At 37.0% G+C, this 19,975-nt stretch overlaps 1 protein-coding gene across 16 annotated transcripts in view; it reads left to right on the forward strand.

The window, feature by feature from the left end:
* LOC139137831 (kinesin-like protein KIF1A) overlaps positions 1 to 19,975 on the forward strand; it is a 668,091-nt gene that overhangs the window by 540,875 nt on the left and 107,241 nt on the right. For 9 of the 16 annotated variants that reach the window (XM_070706106.1, XM_070706107.1, XM_070706108.1 and 6 more), the window contains one exon: positions 14,954 to 15,099. In XM_070706106.1, the coding sequence (XP_070562207.1) occupies positions 14,954 to 15,099 (146 nt within the window). Of the gene's footprint in view, positions 1 to 13,816; positions 13,895 to 14,953; positions 15,100 to 19,975 lie in introns of all 16 variants that reach the window. The other 7 variants (XM_070706099.1, XM_070706100.1, XM_070706101.1 and 4 more) reach the window with 1 other exon arrangement.

Here is a 19,975-nt window from a genome sequence, read left to right on the forward strand (position 1 = left end):
ACTACTCATATGATAACTTTGAATTTTGGTATTCACGTTTCTATAGATGAACTAAATGATATGTATTGAAATTATGATGAAATCTGCAATTTTGAATTTTTGAGACAATTTTTGCCATTTTTGCTCAAAAATGTGTTTCTCAAAAAGTACTGGTCTAACAGCTTTGAAATTTAGTATACAGGTTTCTATAGATAAACTAAGTAATATATATTTAATTTCTGATGAAATCTGTAATTTTGTATTTTTTGGGCAATTTTTGCCATTTTTGGTCAAAAAATGTGTATTTCCAAAACTACTCATCTGATAGCTTTGAAATTTGGTATACAGGTTCCAATAGATTATCTAAATATTTATTGAAACAATGGGGAAATCTGCAATTTCGTATTTTTGCAATTGGGGCAATTTTTCTATTTTTGATCAAAAAATGTGTTTTTAGAAAAGTACTGGTCTGATAGCTTTGAAATTCTATATGCAAGTTCCTACAGATGAACTAAATTTGTTCTGTCTGTGGCCTCTCCGCTAGGCGACTCAGATGCCGTATGTTGTGGGTTTGAACCCGATTGAAAACTAGCCGTATTTTCTATCCTGGGTTGGTAACTCTGCTGGTGGACAGAATTATCCCCGAGGTTATCGTTCGCCCAGTTAAAGCGATGAAATTCGTTTCTTCGCCTCGGTATAGTTTATATGTGTGATGTGTGATTGTGAGCATGCGTGCGTGAGTGCTTCACGAACTCTACAACGTGTGGAGCGGTCTCAGTCAGAAAAATGTAACAACTTAGCCGGCTATTGAACCACTCTTTTTGGGAGTGGAGATTTAGCCAAGCTGTTCTGTCTGTGGCCTCTCCGCTAAGTGACTGATGCCGTATGTTGTGGGTTTGAACCCGATTGAAAACTAGCCGTATTTTCTATCCTGGGTTGGTAACTCTGCTGGTGGACAGAATTGTCCCCGAGGTTATCGTTCGCCCAGTTAAAGCGATGAAATTCGTTTCTTGGCCTCGATATAGTTTGTATGTGTGATGTGTGATTGTGAGCATGCGTGCGTGAGTGCTTCACAAACTCTACAACATGTGGAGCGGTCTCAGTCAGAAAAATGTAACAACTTAGCCGGCTATTGAACCACTCTTTTTGAGAGTGGAGATTAAGCTGAGCTGTTCTGTCTGTGGCCTCTCCGCTAGGCGACTGATGCCGTATGTTGTGGGTTCGAACCCGATTGAAAACTAGCCGTATTTGATCTTTTGAAATTGTGATGAAATCTACAATTTTTATTTTTTGGGGCAATTGTTGCCATTTTTGGTCCGAAAATTTTATTCTCAAAAAACTACTCATCAGATAGCTTTGGTTGACATGTTCTTAGGGATGATCCGATGTGATATACTCAAAGTATGATGAAATCTTCAATTGTGTATTTTTGCAGCTATTTTAGCCACTTTTTTTCTGGCCAATGCATTGAGCTATCAAAGATTTCCACCTTCTTCATCAACATGTGTCAAAAATAGTTATTCTCTACATAAACACAGCGGAGCTATATCGGCCGCTAGGTCGCTCGTTAATGTTTAGCTTACATTTGGTTATACCAATGTGAGTTTATTGTATAAGGTGAAGTCAATGGCGTCTGTATGTATGTGTGTATGTATGTATGTTTGTATGTACGTACACACATAAACCGCTGCAAAAACACACAAATTGCTGCACGTTTCAGCTTTGTATTTGGCATGAGGATGCATCCTGGGCTTTTTGGATTTTGGATGGGATTTTGTTCAAATGAAGCCTGCATTGCCAAAATTATGCAAATGAGCTTACAAAATGTGAAAATGGTCAAGAATTAACAACTCGAGAACCGCTGTTTTGATTGCTTTGAAAATTTGTGTGCAAGTACCTTAGGTGAATCTTGTACAGTTTTATGAATATTGTGAAGATATCCTTAATTTTGTATTTTTGCTGAATTTTTTGGTTATTTTTCTCATTTTCAGTAAAAATTATTCTTCTCTGAAACCGTCAGCCCAATCGCTCTCAAATTCGGGTTGGATCTTTGCAAGGGTGTTACTCTTCTAATTTGTTGAAATTATGGCAAAATTGGGAAAATTATTATTTTGGAGCAATTTTGTCATTTTTGATCAAAAAATCTTAAACAGTATTTTCTTTTTAAAACCCCTGGATAGACAGCTTTTATATTTGGTACACGGACATTCAGAGATGACAATAGTTAGATATGTGGAAATTGTCCTGAAACACACAAATTTGTATTTTTAAGACAATATTGTCATTTTTTGTCAAGAAAACTTGTTCTCAAAATTACTTGTTTGATAGCTTTGTAAGGGATGTTATTAGATAAATTTTCTGCTCAAAGTGTTGGGAAACCCCTAAATTTGTATATTTTAGGTAATTTTCTCAGTTTGTGACCTTAAATGACCTACACCAACCCAGGATATGTTGTGAGAGAGTTTTGAAGGCTGTGAACATAATTTTGTCATATTTATCAATTTGTAGTAACATTTGATCCAGAAAACAAAGTTGAGGTAAATTTTTTCTTTGCAAACCAATTTTTGCAACTTTTGCATGTAAGACACACAAGAACTGATGAGAAATTTGGATTCAGGATAATTCCAGATGTTGTAATCCCCCCCACAGTGGAAGGCATTTCACTATCTGTAACTGATTTAAGTGCTGTTTACATTCGAATGATAGCACTCATAGCATTAGTTAAAACATTTCCTGCCATCTGGTCTTGTGTAAGGGGTGGAACATTTGATATTCAGGAGGGGGTAGGGGCTAGAAGATTGATGAGGTAGCATTACTTTTTACCAGATCCCTTGTACATTTTTTCCCACTCTATATTTTTTCCCCACTCTCCCACCTTTTCTTTTCGTCAAGCTTCTCTGGCTAATTTTTTTGTTGACATTTGCTTATGTATGTAGGATCTGCTTGTCCTGTTGCTATAGAAGTTGATATACATTTTCCTAAAGATGATCTCCAGTACCTAAGTTGCAGACCTTATTTGCTTTTGTCATTCTTGTTTTTCTGGTTTAAATATTTCTTGAATGGACCAATTTAAACCGAATGTGAGCATACTGTCCTTGACGGAATTTTTTCATGTCTGGAACCATAATTCAGACATGTATCAAGCAAATTTATTTAAAGTTGGTACAAGGAGATTGACTTATGTCATACATATGCATGTCAATTTTTGTGATACGATGCAATATGGCTGCCAGGTGGACATTTTGTTATGATTTTTTCATGTACAAAGCCCATAACACAGGCATATCTCAACCGATTTTATTCAAAGTTTGTAGAAGGACATTGACCTATGTCATACATATGCACATTGATTTGTTTTGTGATACGATCCAATATGGCTGCATGGCAGCCATTTTGTTACAATTTTTTCATGTCCTTAGCCAAAACCCAACCGATTTTATTCACCGATTTTATTCAAACTTTGTACAAGGACATTGACCTATGTCATACATATGCACATTGATTTGTTTTGTGATACTATCCGATATGGCCACATAGTGGCATTTTTTTTTTTTTTTTTTGTTAATGTCAAGAGCCATAACTCTCGCAAGTCTAAACTGATTTTATTCAAAGTTGGTACATGGACATTGACTTATGTCTTACATATACGTGTTGATTTTTTAAACAGTAACATCAAATATCGCTGCGTGGCGGCGATTTTGTTATGATTTTCTCATGTACAGAGCCATATCTCAGACATATTTCCACCAGAATAATTCAAAGTTGGTACAAGGACATTGACCTATTCCATACATATGGTTGTCAATTTGTTTCAAGTATGTAGCAGTATCATGTCAATTATTGAAGTTTTGTAATTAGGCTGATATATCAAGAAATACTGCATCACATTTCACGAAACTTTGTACTGATGTTAAGCTCACATTGCTTTAACAATTTGAAAAAGACATTTATCAGTGTCATTTTAATTAATTTGTAATTGCACATGTAATGAACTTTGCTAATTAGAGTGATATATCCACAAATTAATACAACGTCAAATTTGATGAAACTTGATACAGATGTTGATCTCATAGTGTTGTAAATACTGCATCAAACTTTATGAAATATGGTACCTGTGATAATCTGTTAGTGTTAGGATAGTATGCAAAAATGTTTTGCAACATCCTGTCAATTAATTCCTAGTTGACTCACTTAATGAACTTTAGGATGGTGGCCTACATTTGTTTTATGTTTTCATCACCACGGAACTCATTCTGGCCACTGAGCGCCATCTGTATTAAAGTATTTTTATCACAGACCTAATTAATGAAGAGGACTCCATCCTCTCTGAGGACTTGTAATCAAAGTACCCATTAACAAGTGGGGACTGTGTCATCAACGATGACTTGTTTTAATTACCTTTTGTAATTAGTATGGCGTGATGGCTTGCATTTGTTTTAGTGTATGTTTTCACCAACATGGAACTCATTTTTGGCCTTTAAGCCCCATCTGTATCGCAGTATTTTTAATCACAGACCTCTCAGAGGACTTGTAATTAAAGTACCCATTAACAAGTGGAGACTGTGTCATTGTCAATGACTTGTTGCTATAATACTGTATCAACTTGTGTTTCTTTGTTGTCTTGTTTGGGTATTTTCGTCACTTTATTCCCCAAATGCAGAAAACAGGCGTATGAGAGATTGAATGTAGGAAATTCAGTGCCCGAGACCGAGCATTTTTAGCTCACATTTGGTATACCAATGTGAGGTTATCGTATAAGCTGAATCAGTTCATTTGCATCTGATTTGCATGTCTGTATATGTCTGTGTATTTGTGGGTATGTGCGGATGTATGTCCGTCACAAAGAAAGGCTCCCATACCGCCAAAGCTACCATCTCAGTATTTGGTGTACAGGTAGATGCAGGGGTTGAGATGTGAATTTGTTCAAATGAACACAACAGTGTCAAAAATGTGCAAATGAGGTAAGAAAAAGTGAAATCCTACAAATGTGCAGGAGGCATGCCAGTGAGAAAAAGGCCAACTCCACTGATCTTGACTCATTTCCTGTCATTGTTTATGAACTGTTACATATTAACAGACCAGCTGAAACCATAGACAGTAGATGGGGGAAGACCGTCTATACTAAACTAAGAGGGGCTTGTTTCTGCTATGCATGTTGCTAAAGTTGACCTCCAGTACCTAAAGTTAGACCTTAATTACTTTTGTCATTCTTGTTTTTCTGGTTTAAATATTTCTTGTTGTTTTTCTGGTTGTACTGTGCAGAAATCATTGTCATAACATCAACGTAGAATTTTCCTCCACTGAACAGATAGAAACAATATTTATTGTTGATCATTGGTAACCCATACTGGTATATACCAATTCTGATCAAATTTGAGCGACACCGTATAATTGCGGTATTTTTATAAGTTTGGATTACGTTTACAACAGACTCACACAGTATCCTACGATAACATACGCATTATGTTTATCAACATTGCATTTTTAGCTCAGCTGTCAGTGACTTGGAGCTTATCAAATAGGTTGAATTTCCATCGTTGTCCGGCGTCCGGCGTCTGTCAATAATTACCTTCTTCTCTGAAACCACAAGTCCGATCGCTTTGAAATTTTATATGCAGTTCACTTTGGGTAATCTCAATTAAGTTTCTTCAAAATCGTGGTGAAATTTGCATATTTGTATTTTTGGGGCATTTTTTACTGCTTTTGGTAAAAAAAGGTTCTCTAAAACCTTGTCCGATTGCTCTGAAATCTGATATGCAGTTTACTTAGGGTGACCTTAGTTAGATTTGTTCAAATCATGATGAAATTTGCATAATTGTACTTTTAAGGCAATTTTTGTCATTTTTGGTAAAAAAATCTTTAAAAATCTTCTTCAAAACTACCTGTCTGATAGCTTTGATATTTGGTACATAGGTCCCCAGGGATGATCTATTTCAGATTTGTTCAAATTATGCAGAAATATGGAAATTTGCATTTTTGAGGCAATTTTTACCATTTTTGGTCAAAAAATGTGTTTCTCAAAAAGTACTGATCTGATAGCTTTAAAATTTGGTATACAGGTTTCTTTAGATTAACGAAGTAATATATATTGAATTTCTGATGAAATCTGTATTTTTGTGTTTTGGGGGCAATTTAGGGGCTTATACCCGGATGTATTGCATTTTCAAAAATTCTCCGAAATCAGTGTGGGGCTTATACACGAGCAGGGGCTTATACTCTGACGAGTATGGTAATGAGTCAGCAAGAAGTTGTGGCATACAGGTCTTGTAAACAACCAGCTTTTTCATTTACGAGATGCAGGATGACATAAAGAATGTTAAAAAAAAATTTCTGCTGTAATTAATTTGTAATTAATCCAACAAGGTCAGGCTATGATCACTAAATTTTACATCTGTTAATGTAAATATGACAATTTTATATGACAAAAATGCTGTAATTGCTTTGAGATTTTGGTGACAAGATTTTTGTTTCTTTCCATTGTGATATTGTATATTTTTGGAATTGTTTGTGTACATAGGACAATGGCTTCTACACAAACCCCAGCTTTATGCTTTATTTGGTTAGAACAGCTTTAAAACAGATAGGCCTAAGATGTATGTAACAGGCTCCTTGGCATATATAGGTTTGTGTTTGGAAGCCTCCCCTATTGTCTGAGATACTGCAATGCTTGTTTTGTGGGTGGCAGTTTGGGACATACCATTATCATGCATGTTTGGCCACATTGTTAATGGTGGCAGAGCTAAAGAATGCCCATTTTTATGTTACCTTATTCTTTGATCATGCAATTAATCAGCAGAGAGGTTTACATTAACTGCATGTGATACTATATTACAAGAGGATACCTTCACTTTTTTGTAGTTGAATGTATCACTAATTATGATGTGAAAGGCTACACAATTTTGTGTTTCCATGGATGGCACATTGAAATGTGTTCAAATGCTCATGACTGTGAAGTTATAAATTGTGCATACACTCATTCTCGCCGGCCACATGCAACCAAATGTGAGCAAAGTATCATTGATGCTATTTTTTCCATAGATCACAAAATCCATAGACTATATCACTGCAGTTAAATAAACCCACACTGCAGGAAACTGCAGTGCTATCAATATAAATGCACAAATACACAAATTTTGTCATGTTTTTGTCTGAAAAAGTGATAGCATTTTGAATGGAATTAACAAGGTTATTTCAAATTACATAACACTTTTTACCTCGAAGACACCAACAGTAGCCTTATTGATCCTTACCCAAAGACGAACCTATAGAAACACATCTTTCGACCACCTCGGGAGGGAGGTCCTTTCACTGGTACAGTAATTTGCGAGAAATAGACACTTTCTTGCTTTATTGCGAGAAGTAAGTTAGAATACATACTTTCTCGCAATCAAGCTGCGAGAACTACGTGCTTTCTCGCTCTGCATCTGTGAGAAATTGAATTCTTTAATAATCAATGAGAACTATATTTTCTCGTTCTGCATCTACGAGAAATTTAGTTCTTGCCGTCAGCCAGTGAGAAATTACTTTTTCTACTATGAAAGACATGGTTTATTTTTGTGAAATGCTTACACGGAAGAATTAAATTTCTCGCGGATGTAGAGAGAGAAAGCTAATTTCTCGCAGATTGATTGCAATAATTCAGTTTCTCGCTGATGCACATTCATGAAAGCTCCATTAACTTAGGAATACCCTACTTCCCTACTTTAGTTATGAGATGATCAATTTCACAGACCTACTTTTCCTACAATGGCACCAGCTGGATAAGATAAACATAACAATGGAACATTCACACCTTTGGGGGATTAAAAGTCTTCTGTTTGTCACCCGAGTTTGTCAGGCAAGGACCCGTGTTTCAGGCACCATGCAAGTGATACTGACATGATACTGATGTATTGTCTACCCGGGGGAATTTGTGCGATGAGGTACTGGACAATCAACAAAGCAGAGGCTCATAAGGAGTTAGACTGGTATGAGGAGGGTTTTATTGACTTGATTGTACCATACAGTAACGTGCCCAGCAGGATCGTGTTCGGCCCTTTCTCATAAAATTCTCCCTTAAATGAGCGAAACTACAATCTAATCATATTGATTTACTAAAATGGTCGTCCATTGGGCACAGATTGAAATATATTTCCATACAATGTTAAGGTCTCAAATTTACATCAAGTGATTGGTTCGCACTTAATTAAAGCCGGTTTTGTAACAGTCCTTGAATGTTCCATAAGATATACTTTCTATTTAAAGCAAGATATCTCCAGCAAGATAAATGTTTTTGCTGAATCACTGATACTCCTTGAACTTTGTTCATTTTGAAGTCCGTTAAAGTGCAAGGTGATTGACCTATAACAATGACTAATAAGATTCCGTAGTCATTCGATACATAAGAAATAAGATTCCGTAGTCATTCGATACATAAGAGTAAATAAATATGAATATATCGATACATAAGAGTAAATAAGTATGAATATAATAACTACATAATTCTTGCCTTGTAACACAAGTTAATGCAGTCTTTCCCTAATGAGAGCAAGAAAACACAGTTCTTGCCAGCTGATTGTTAGAACATTAAATTCTAGCAAATTGATCACAAGAAAGTTTGTGTTCTCACTTACTTTCTTGCAAAAAAGCAAGAAAGTGTCCATTTCTCGCAAATTTCTGTATTTGTGTCTATTGGCACTATGAAAGCAGGTAACCCCTCATAGACCCTCAGCTTCTCCTGTGCCTTCAATTTGATGAGTTGTAGTAACGTTTCATCTCTTGTTGCTAACTTTAACGGTTTTTCACTTGACAAGCATGTCTAACAGTGGGCAACTCTCGTTCAGCTGTCGTGCGTTTTGAAGCCTCTAATTTGTCAGGAGTTGATGTGTAATTTCCGGGTGCTCCAGATCTCAAGTTAGAATGTCTTCAGTTTCATCCCCAACTGTCTTGCCTGTGTCCTTGTTGTCTAGTTCTTCTAGTATGTGAATGACTAGCTGTGATATCACAGCGGTACTTGTGGCGTATATCGAACGCACTCGGGTCATTGGGTCATCGCCACAGTCCCACTGTGAGCCAAACCATGGACTTTGTTGGCAGTTTATGATGAGACCGACCGGTGTCGTAGATTTAGCTCGCAAAATATCAGCCTTTGAGTAAATAAACTTGTATCATCTTTATCACTGACTATCTGAGACTCATTCTGTACACCTGCTAACTTCATGGAAGATAAGAACACGTATTTTCAACCATTTTCCCGTGAGCCGTCAACGGTTTCTACGATGTTTGCTCAATCGCGCGTACAACGCACTGAATACGTTGGAGGTCAAAAGTTCAAATTCAAGCAGGAACCATCGATAACTCACCGAAAAATGGTCGAAAATACATGTTGTCACAGTGGGGTACGTTAGTAAGAGCAGAAGATGAGTCTCAGATAGTCAGTGATACAGTACGGTAGGTATAATTTTATTTATTGCAAGCTTTATTAGTCCCCGCGGACGAAGTCCGGCGGGGACTTATAGATTGGGTCCTGTCCGTGTGTCCGTCCGTCCGTCCGTCCGTCCGTCCGTCATCAACAGTTTCTCAGACACTGCTCAACTAATTTTGTTCAAACTTGGCACAAAGGCATAGCACTATGACCTACATATGCACGTTGATTTATTTTGTGATATGATCTAATATGGGCGCGAGGCGGCCATTTTATTGCGATTTTTCATGTCTTTGGACCATAACTCAGACATCCTTGAGCACATTCTGCTCAAACTTGGCACAAAGGCATAACACTATGGCTTTCATATCCATGTCAAATTATTTCGCGATATGTTTCAATATGGGCGCGTGGCGGCCATTTTGTTGCGATTTTTCATGTCTTTGGACCATAACTCAGACATCCTTGAACAGATTCTGTTCAAACTTGCCACAAAGGTATAACACTATGGCATACATATGCATGTCAAATTATTTTGTGATACAATCCAATATGGCCACTAGGCGGCCATTTTGTTTGCGATTTTTCGTGTCTTTGAACCATAACTCAAAGATCCTTGAACCGATTCTGTTCAAACTTAAGACAAAGGCATAACACTATGTCCTACATATGCATGTCGAATTATATTGCGATACGATCCAATATGGGCATGAGGCGGCCATTTTGTTGCGATTTTTCATGTCTTTGAACCAAAACTCTGACATCCTTGAACCGATTCTGTTCAAATTTGGCACAAAAGCAAAACATTATATCCTTCATACGAACACAATATTACTTCGTGATATGATCCAATATGGCCGACAGGCGGCCATATTTTTGCGATTTTTTCATGTCTTTGAACCATAACTCAAACAACCTTGAACCGATTTGGTTCAAACTTGGCACAAAGGCAAAGCACAATGGCATACATATGCATGTATCAATTAAGCTTGCGATGGGATCCAATATGGCTGCAGAACTGCCATTTTGTTGAAATTTTGCATGTTTTTGAATCGTAATTCAAAGGTCATTACACCCATTTTGTCCAAACTTGGCACAAAGATCAAGCACTATGGCATACATATACTTGTCAATTTACTTCTCGACATGTTCCAATATGGCTGCCAGATTGTCATTTTTTTCCAATATCGCTGTCAGATGGTCATTTTTGGATTATTTCATGTCTTTGAGGCTTAATCATTTGCAAATATTCTTTAACCAATGTTGTTGAGACTTGGTACAAAGATAAAGTACTATGGCATACATATGCATGTCTACTAATTTTGTGCTATGATCCATATGGTCAATAGACAGCCATTTGATTAAAATTTTGGTGTGATTTTGTTATGTCTTTGAAACATAAACATAGGTCACTGTCCCTCGATGGACTGATTTTGTTCAAACGTGATACGAAGATAAAATACTATGGCTGCATTCTTGTGCACATTAATTTGTTTCATTATATGATCCAAAATGGCTGATTACAACAACATACCCGATCCCATACCATTTTGAAAATTCCACCAAACCATGTGTATAGTATGTGCCATCATGACACTGGAGGCAGTATAGGGCATCGTTATGTGTGATGTAATCAAAAGTTCCTTGAGTGGTCATTACCGGCAGAGATGAGTCATTTATTGAACGTTCCTCAGATTACTTTATTATGCAAGTCACAGGCCTGATGTACCCGTTGCATCAATGTCATTCCACAGCTACCTAGACCACAGCTACCTAGACACCAAAGATTATAACAAAATGGACAAGCGGGGACTGTGTCATCAACGATGACTTGTCTATTTTATTATTTTGCGAGCTAAATCTACGACACCAGTTGGTCTCGTTGTAAACTGCCAACATAGTCCATGGTTTGGCTCGCAGCAGGACTGTGGCAATGACCCCAATGACCCGAGCGCATTTGATATACGCCACAAGTACCGCTGCGATATCACAGCTAGTGGATGACCAGATTTGCAGGCAGGTGGCATAGCGTGTGCAGGGATCCAAGTGGGTCAGCCATCTTGAATTTGTCAAGTTCCCAGTCAGCTAGTATGAGACTTGCTTTGGTTTAGGCTTCAAGTTCAGCTCTCCCTGTATCAGCTCCCCTTGGTGTGGGCCTAACCAGTTGGGTGGGCAGAAGGTTGATATTGTGGACCTATTTTACCATGGCTGGTATTCCTCCCCGGTATCAGCAGGGGTCCGAGATGGTTCCTTCTTGTTGAGCCATAATATGCTACTATGGTGTGGTTCTACTTGGGTGAGACCTCGCACTACCTCAGGAGTATTTTCTCCCCTTCTCTCATTCTTGGTGATGGTCGGTACCGTCAGATCTATCCAGACATACTACCTTCCTCCAACCTACCTGACGCCCCTTGCTATGCTATGACGGAAGGTAGGTGCCATCCTTAACCACTTCAAATCCCTTGCTGTTTGAGGCCTTCAGCTTTACTAGTACAGAAATTTGTGAGAAATTTGCAAGAAATGGACACTTTTTCGCCTTTTTGCGAGAAGTAAGCGAGAATACATACTTTCTTGCAATCAATTGGCGAGAATTTCATTTTCTCGCAATAGCTTGCGAGAACTGTTTTCTCGCTCAGCATCTGCAAGAAACTGAATTCTCATGATCAATCAGCGAGAAATTTGTTTTCTAATTGCTCTTCATCTGCAAGAAATTGTATTCTTTTGTGTAAGCATTTCAGAAAAATTTCACAATTTCTCGCAGATGCAGAGCGAGAAAACAAATTTCTCGCTGATTAAGCTTGAACTCATGGTCAGCTGACTTTAAATGTGTCACTTTATAAGATGGTTTTTCTGTTAGCCCTGGCTACTGCAGGTAAACGTAGTGAATTACCGTACATGCTTTGTCAGTTCTCTTTCACCATTGAAGGTTTTTCTGCTGATGCCTGGCTTTATTGACTAACTCTGATTTCCTGGCCAAAAATAGGGTGTGTCTAATCCACCTAAGCACTTAGGTATTTGTAGATAACCAATTTGGTGGATGAAAAGGAAAAGAAAGCCCATCTTTGTCCTCTCAGAGCTCTTAAATAATATATATGTTCAGCGCTCTAGGAGTACATAGAAGAGCAGAGCTGAGTCGTTTGTTCATCTTGCTCCAGTTTCAGTCTAATATCTCTATCTTCCCAGCCATTGTGTCGAGGCGGATTATTGATACTGTCAGATTTGTCTGTTCATCATTGTCTGATGATTCTTTAAAGCTAGCTCGAGTGACAGCTCATGAGGTCAGAGCTGTTTCAGTCTCATAGGTTTTATTTCCTGGTGTTTCTTTTTCTAATATCTTCAAAGCTGTCTAGTGGTGGTCACATGATGTCTTTTACCTCTGCCTATCTCAGGGACATGTCTGCTGAGCGGGATGGTATGTTTTCACTGGTTACGATTTGTGTTGCACAAACCCAGGTGCAACAAAAATAATAGCTTTGAGTCTTCCCAGGGAGTGACCTTTCAGGCTCAGAAATCATGTTGGTTATTTCCTTTACCTTAGTTACTCGTGTCAAATTCCCATCTCCTTCAGACTGTTTTCAGAAGCTGTAATTGAGGGCCTATATGGGGTCATCTGATTTTATGGTACAAATAAAAGACCCCAGGTGAGTGAATGATTGTTCTGTAGGCTTGTCTTTGGGTAAGAATCAGTAAGGCTATTTTTGTCTTCAAGGTACGTATTATTTACAGAAATTGAATTTCTGGGGTAGGGGAGGTTCACTTCTGTGTTTTAATTATGGCGTTGTAATTCCATGTTCCTTCAGTTCATTGAAAGTAATAAACAATGGTAATCAAACAAAACATTTGTCTATAATGTAAGACATGTGCCTATGTGTCTAGATGTGCTTTATGTCACGTGTTTCATAAATTTTTTTATTGTTTTTTTAACTGCTTTCATTGCCTTACTGGCATGCCTTTCTGGCGTTTTCATCAAAATATATCATGGGTTCGATGCCTTTTATGACGCTGACTATAATTTTGATGCAGTCACTCATGTTACGTATATTGACTAATTTGGTTTAAGTTATCAACTTTAATTATATATGATTTTCTCCACAAATGAGTTTCATGCTTTGAGTTTATCATTTTGTATTTTTGTATGATCGAGTTTCTGGTGTCTTCCATCATGTCATTTTCTGCATTTTTGACAGTTTAGAAATATGAATAAACAAAATGCAGATTGTTTACTATTTTGGGGGCTTTCTATGAACTTGTTTCAAACATGTGACTTTATTTTAGTGTGTGCATGTGAATTTGATTTTATGTAGAATACCTCAGTCTCTGACTTACTTTCAAATCAATTTTTTCCTCCTGCGTGCTGCTGGAATGTTTTTTCTCAAACTGCAAAACGTTGCTGGATGACATTTTGCCAATTTTTGACAAAAATACATTTATTAGGCAAGTGTTATAGCTATTATGATATCCGGGAAATGCTTGAATCATCAAACCCTAACAACTCACCAATTAAACACAGCGGTAAGATTATGATTCCACTTTGGTTTTTTTATTTGTTATCAATTATTGTTTGTAAATGGCTTTCATGACAATGTTTTGCATGCTTTCTAGCTGTAGATGTTGTACAATTATAAGTTATATGTAGCTTAAAATGCACATAGGCACATGCATTCCCATGGTTGACAATCTCATTCTGAAGAAGTATTACTTTAACCTTTTTTGCTGTTGTGTCTACTCTATAAAATGAAAAGCATGATCTCTCAGGCATTGTCTCATGTAGACATTGCACTGACAGTGTCCAATCCATATGTGCATGTTATTGTAGAAGTAGAGTAAATAAAGTATGCTGTATCGTCTTTACTGAGAATCCTGAATGACCGTGTCTGTTTTCATAGATGTTAGATTTGACAGTGAAATTCCATCATATTTCACAATGAGTATTTCATAGTGTCCAATTCTGATCAGTGTTTTGGAAATTTTGTTCTGAGAAAGTTAATTTGGTATGAACATCGTCAATTTTATTTATGCAGAGTTTATGAAACTAATATTGTCCCTGTCAGTCTGTATTGGTGCCCTGTTTTGCACTTTTAGTGATGAATGGTTCAGCTTGTAGGAAGAACAGGCTTTTATGCAATTATTTGTTAAAGTTTTGTCATGAATAGGGACTTAGAGTCTAGTATTGAGAAATAATGACAGTCTCAACACAAGAAAATATGAAATCGAAGGAAAAGTTTCATGTACTTGTTAAAAGTAATATGCAAATTTAATCACTCCTTTCTACAGTACCTGGCCATGATCTGTCAAATATGCCATTCTATTTGATATCAGTAGATAAGCTGTTCTACTCATTTGAAGAAACTTCCTTTTACCATGAAGGGAAATTTCATGATATATGTAACAAGGTCTGAGTTGGACTTTTTATACAAAATCACTGTTTTCAATTTTGTGTGAATTGCTAATTTGAAATTAACTACTCAAATCAAAACCTGAACACTCTTTCCTTCCATGCATATTAAATGAACTGTGTGACAGGTCTTGGCAATGGCAATGTTCATTTCTTCTTCCAATTACTTTTATTAGGAACTTTAAGAAGGCTGCGGAAAGTGATTGACACATCTGGTACATATGTTCGTGGTGAGGAGAATTTACAAGGTTGGAGACCACGGGGAGATTCCTTGATCCTTGAACATCAGTGGGAATTGGAGAAATTGGTCAGGCTTGAAGAGGTATGTTTTAAGACCCAATTACCTGTAGATATGTAGAACCATTGGGGTCAGGCAGTGTCCCCTATATGGCTGAATGCAAGTCAAATGCATGTCTGAAAGTACTATTTTTGTATATCTATCTGCCAGCAAAAAGTTGAAAACTTCTTCATGTATCACCTCAGTGATGAGAGGTGAAGATGCATTATGGATCACTGATAAAAATGTTATGATGTGCAGGTACAAAAGCACATTGATTTCTTTTAGAATTATGATCCAATATGGCCACGAGGCAGCCAATTCATCTGATTTTTCATTTCAAGAGATGTGTTAACTGATTTGTGTTCAAATTTGTACAAAGACATGACCATATCACACTCACGTATTTAAGGGCAGGGGGAGCCTATAAATACCCCTATCTCCCTGGGCATTCATAATCCAACATGAGTGACACAAGGAAGCAACGAATGCTCCTGAAAATCTAGATCTTACAAGAACCATGGTGTAAATTAAAGCACTGTTCAAACATATTACGTTTTATGAATACTTGTGAAATCACCTTGTTGGCGAAATTCTCTCATTTTTTTAGCTCCCATATATGCATATGTATATATGCAAATGGGGTATTCTTATAAGGTGTAAAAATGTTGTCTGTATGTATGTATGTATGTATGTACGTATGTATGTATGTATGTATGTATGTATGTATGTATGTATGTCCACGTCAAAAACTCCTAAACTGTAGCACCTGCTATCTTAGTATTTGGTGTACAGGTGCACCTAGAGGTGGAGATGTGAATTTGTTCAAATGAACATGTCAGTGCAAAAAATATTGCAAATGAGGGGGAAAAAAAGGAAAAATCCTGCAAATGGCTAAAACTCAGTAAGCATTGGTTAGATTTGGTTGAAAGTTGGAATGCAGATTTCTTGAGATATTCTTAATTATGTGTTCAAAAATTGGGGTGAAATTTGCATGTTTGTATTTTTAGGGTATTTTTTCCGTTTTTAGTCAAAAAATCTTGTTCTCTGAAATCACTCGTCTGATTGCTATGAAACTTGATATTCATGTTCCTCAGGATGAACTCAGTCATGCTTGTACAAATTGTATTGATATTGTCATATTTGTAATTTTGGGGCAATTTTCCCAATTTTTGATAAAATTTTTTTTATCCAAAAACTACTGATATGATAGCTTTGATATTTGGTATACAGGTATCTAAGATTAATCTCAATATAATGTATTGAAGGACGAAACTGGCAATTTTTTTTTATTTTCGGGGCAATTTTTGCCTTTTTTGGTCAAAATTTTTTTCTCCTAAAACTTCTGATCTGGTAGCTTTGATATCTAGTGTACAGGTTCCTAAGGTTTATGTTAATTAGATATATTTAAAATTAGGAGGAATTTTGGGGGCAATTTTTCTCATTTTTGGTCAAAAAATTTGTTTCTAAAAATTTACCAGTCTGATTGCTTCGATATTTAGTAAACCAGTTCTTAGGGTTTTTGGTAATAAGATATATTGAAATTAAGTTGAAATCCGGAATTTTGAATTTTTGGTCAAGTTTGTGAAACTCTCAGTTTTACTGGGATATCTTTCATTTTGTATTTTTAAGATTTTTTTGGTAATTTTATACCTACTGGAACTAAGAGAATATAATGTGGTGATTTAGTAAGCATTTCATATGGTAAACTGTATTTGGTGTTAAAATGCGGTAAAAAAATCCTGGCAGATTTTAAAAAAATTCCAAACAAATGCCAATAACAAATTCAGCCAGAGAAGGTTTGACAAAGAGGAAAGGTGGGAAAGTTGGGAAAAAAGAATGTACAATGGATCGGATAGAAAAGATAATGTACCTCATCGATCTTCCAGACACCATCCCTTATCAAATGGTCCACCCCGATGTATTTTTGCACACAATTAACCATGCAGTGTATTTTAGTTTAAGATGTCAAGTTAGGTAAGGATTTGAAAGGAATAGTCAAGTTCACCACAGTTTAACTTTATCTCTTGTGTCATCATCCTTGTGTAATTGGTTAAGTTTGTAAGTTGTTCCAGATGTGGATGCACCAGCTGTTCTGGAAGAAAACAATGTTTACTTTTCCCTGTAGGGTTTCTGAGTTGATGATTGTATGTTGAAATTTCTCCATGTATCTGGTGTATGGGCAAAGTGTAAACATTGGTTGCATGTTATGTATTTCAGTCTATGTCAAATATTGTTCATGAAAAATCATGAACAGTTTGCTGTATGCTTGTAAAAGATAACATATTTGTCAATACCTAAACTGCCTTGCAGATTGATTGTCTTAAAGATTATCACAGAAGTAGAAAAGGAAAAGAAACTAATCAAATTGCTGTAATGTAGTCTCAGTGCCTGTATAGGCCTATATACTTAACTATTTTATCATTACATTCAGCTGTTTGTTATATCTTTATCACTTTCCATGGGCCAAGGCACACTTGGGGTCAATGTCATCACTCTGTGCCAGTCTGTGTATGTCAGTCTGTCTGTATTTATGTCCATTTTCATACAATTGTTGACTTGTTTTGATAACTATATGGGAGCGAACAGTGATTTGTCACTATTTTCTGTTTTAAGTTGTTTTTTGATGCCAAAACTGCTTCGATGCTGTGTTCGAAGCGTCCAAAGAACAATAGATGAAAGCATTCAAACAGCTGCCAATCACGAGGGGACGCGCAAAGGTGCAAACGATCAAACATTTGTTGTGTACATCGGATCGATTACGATGACAATTATTACAATGAATAAACAATTCTTACTATATACTGAGCAAAATACTTGACCAGAGTTTACATGGACAAAACCGGCGACATTCGGACTCATTTTGGACGGAGCACGAAGAACTACTTTTCTAACTACTTTCAGCCAAAATCAACTCGATTCTGATCTATGCCTACACATGGAGCTACCAAAGTAGTAGCTCCATGGCCTACCCAATCACTCAACCGCTTACAGACGGCGAAAAATTGCTCTCGTGACGTCCAAAACCGTTGTTTGCTGGCGATGCATGGTCAATGGCCCATGCAGTGGCCGGCCATCGGATACGTTCATGCGACGATTATACAGGTGCCCATGAGTTGCATTATTTCCCAGCGGTCGGGTCAGGGCAATGAAACTAAATCGCGATCAATTCATCTTTGTTGGAGTTGTCCAAAAAGAGACACTTGCCATAGATTATAGCATCAATGTTGACCGTTCAGACTAAAACATGATTAAAGGTCTGAAGATCGCCGTGATGTCGTTCTTCTCTATACGTTTTTCTGAGCTTGTTTTTTGACTAAATTGCTCTAATATTATCTGACGTTTGTCTGAAATCTTTATCAACTTTTCTTTCCGGACCAGGGCACAACATTACCTTTTTTACTTTCATAGTAACCTAGGATTCATTTAATTCGCAGATTAATAGACTCTTCTGTTCTTCCTCGATTGTCTGTAACTGACTTTACTATCCCGATATCGATATTGCGTTCGCACTCAGGTGTCTTGAAACTTACATCATTCCCTGAAATAGTTCGGACAGACTTAAGAAATTTGACAACTACTAACGAATAGTTGGCAAAATTTACAGAAACTAGCAACAATAATTACATGTATGGTAATTTTACCGTCTTTAGCCTAAGCTGGTTCGCTTGGCGGAAGCAGTATATAATGATCTGAGTTCCCATTTTTACCCTACAATGTGAGTGTAGTATTCGAACAACTGAGATCATAATCTTCCACTTTTCCGAGTGGCCTGGGCAATTTTTATAATATACAATAAAGTGACCCTATCAAAATTACTCTATTTTACATTGCTTGGATATCTATATTTTTTCTATATTTTTTACTTTTGATTTGAAGTCTTTTGCTTCTCCATTTGCGGCAGCACATGTACGGTTACAACCGTCATGTGATCACCAGAGTGTGCTTGTAAGTTGTCGGGAAGTTGCATCCATGTTGAGAAGAAAAAGCATTTTGTATTTAGCGGCTGCAGCCCGGGATTTTTCAAGATAAACAACCCATTATACATTTCCTACATCTTTGAAACGGGGATTACAGTAATCTTTCCTGTGATGAAAATTTTGTGAACGTCTTTGCAATGTGTTCCTACGATGAGTGTGAACTGATTCTTTGTCAGTAAAAATCGTCAGAAATGGTCCAGTGGCTGTGATAAAATAGACTCGGGTGCAAAAATCATTGCGAAGAAGATAGTAAGAAATTCACATTGCGATATTTGCTGTCATATTTCTCAACATGAATAACCCATTTTTACACATTGTGTATACGAAGAGAAAGGTGTTTGGCAGTCAATTGCTTCTATCATAATAATCTTGATCGCAGCTATTAGGTGAAAAGACTGCGGGCTCTTATAATCTCGCAAAATTATTGATATTATGTCCTTGTGTTGAAAATTTTCGATCGGAGGCAGCTCAGATCGACAGCCGTGGTATATTGGGAATCGTGTTTGTCACTGGACGCAGAACTACATTGCTATCATTACTTTATGTACCAATGTACGTCCCTGAAAGTTATAGAGTCAGCTGTGGCATCGGCAGTGACACATTGGTCGCAATCTTTTCTTATTCTGCCCCGTCTTTTGTACCGTCTAGAAATTCGAAAGCTAGAAACTTTTACCGTGACATATAACACAGTGACCTTGCACACTAATGATCATTCCACTGTTTCTGTTTGGGATTGTTGGTTTTATGATTTGCCCCGCGGCCCCGGTAAAATCTTTTCCATACGATACACAGTTTAATTTTTTTAAGGTAAATTACAGTATATTCCCAGTTTGTGGGGTAAAGTTGTCTAGAGTAGAAGGTTGAGTTGACGCTGATAGAGTAGATGTCGGGTTCGGTACAGTTGACTGAGGTCCGGTCGGTTTGGGGTCGTTTAGTCCAGA

This window comes from Ptychodera flava, chromosome 7 (genome assembly GCF_041260155.1).
Source record: "Ptychodera flava strain L36383 chromosome 7, AS_Pfla_20210202, whole genome shotgun sequence".
Classification (NCBI taxonomy): Eukaryota; Metazoa; Hemichordata; class Enteropneusta; family Ptychoderidae; genus Ptychodera; species Ptychodera flava.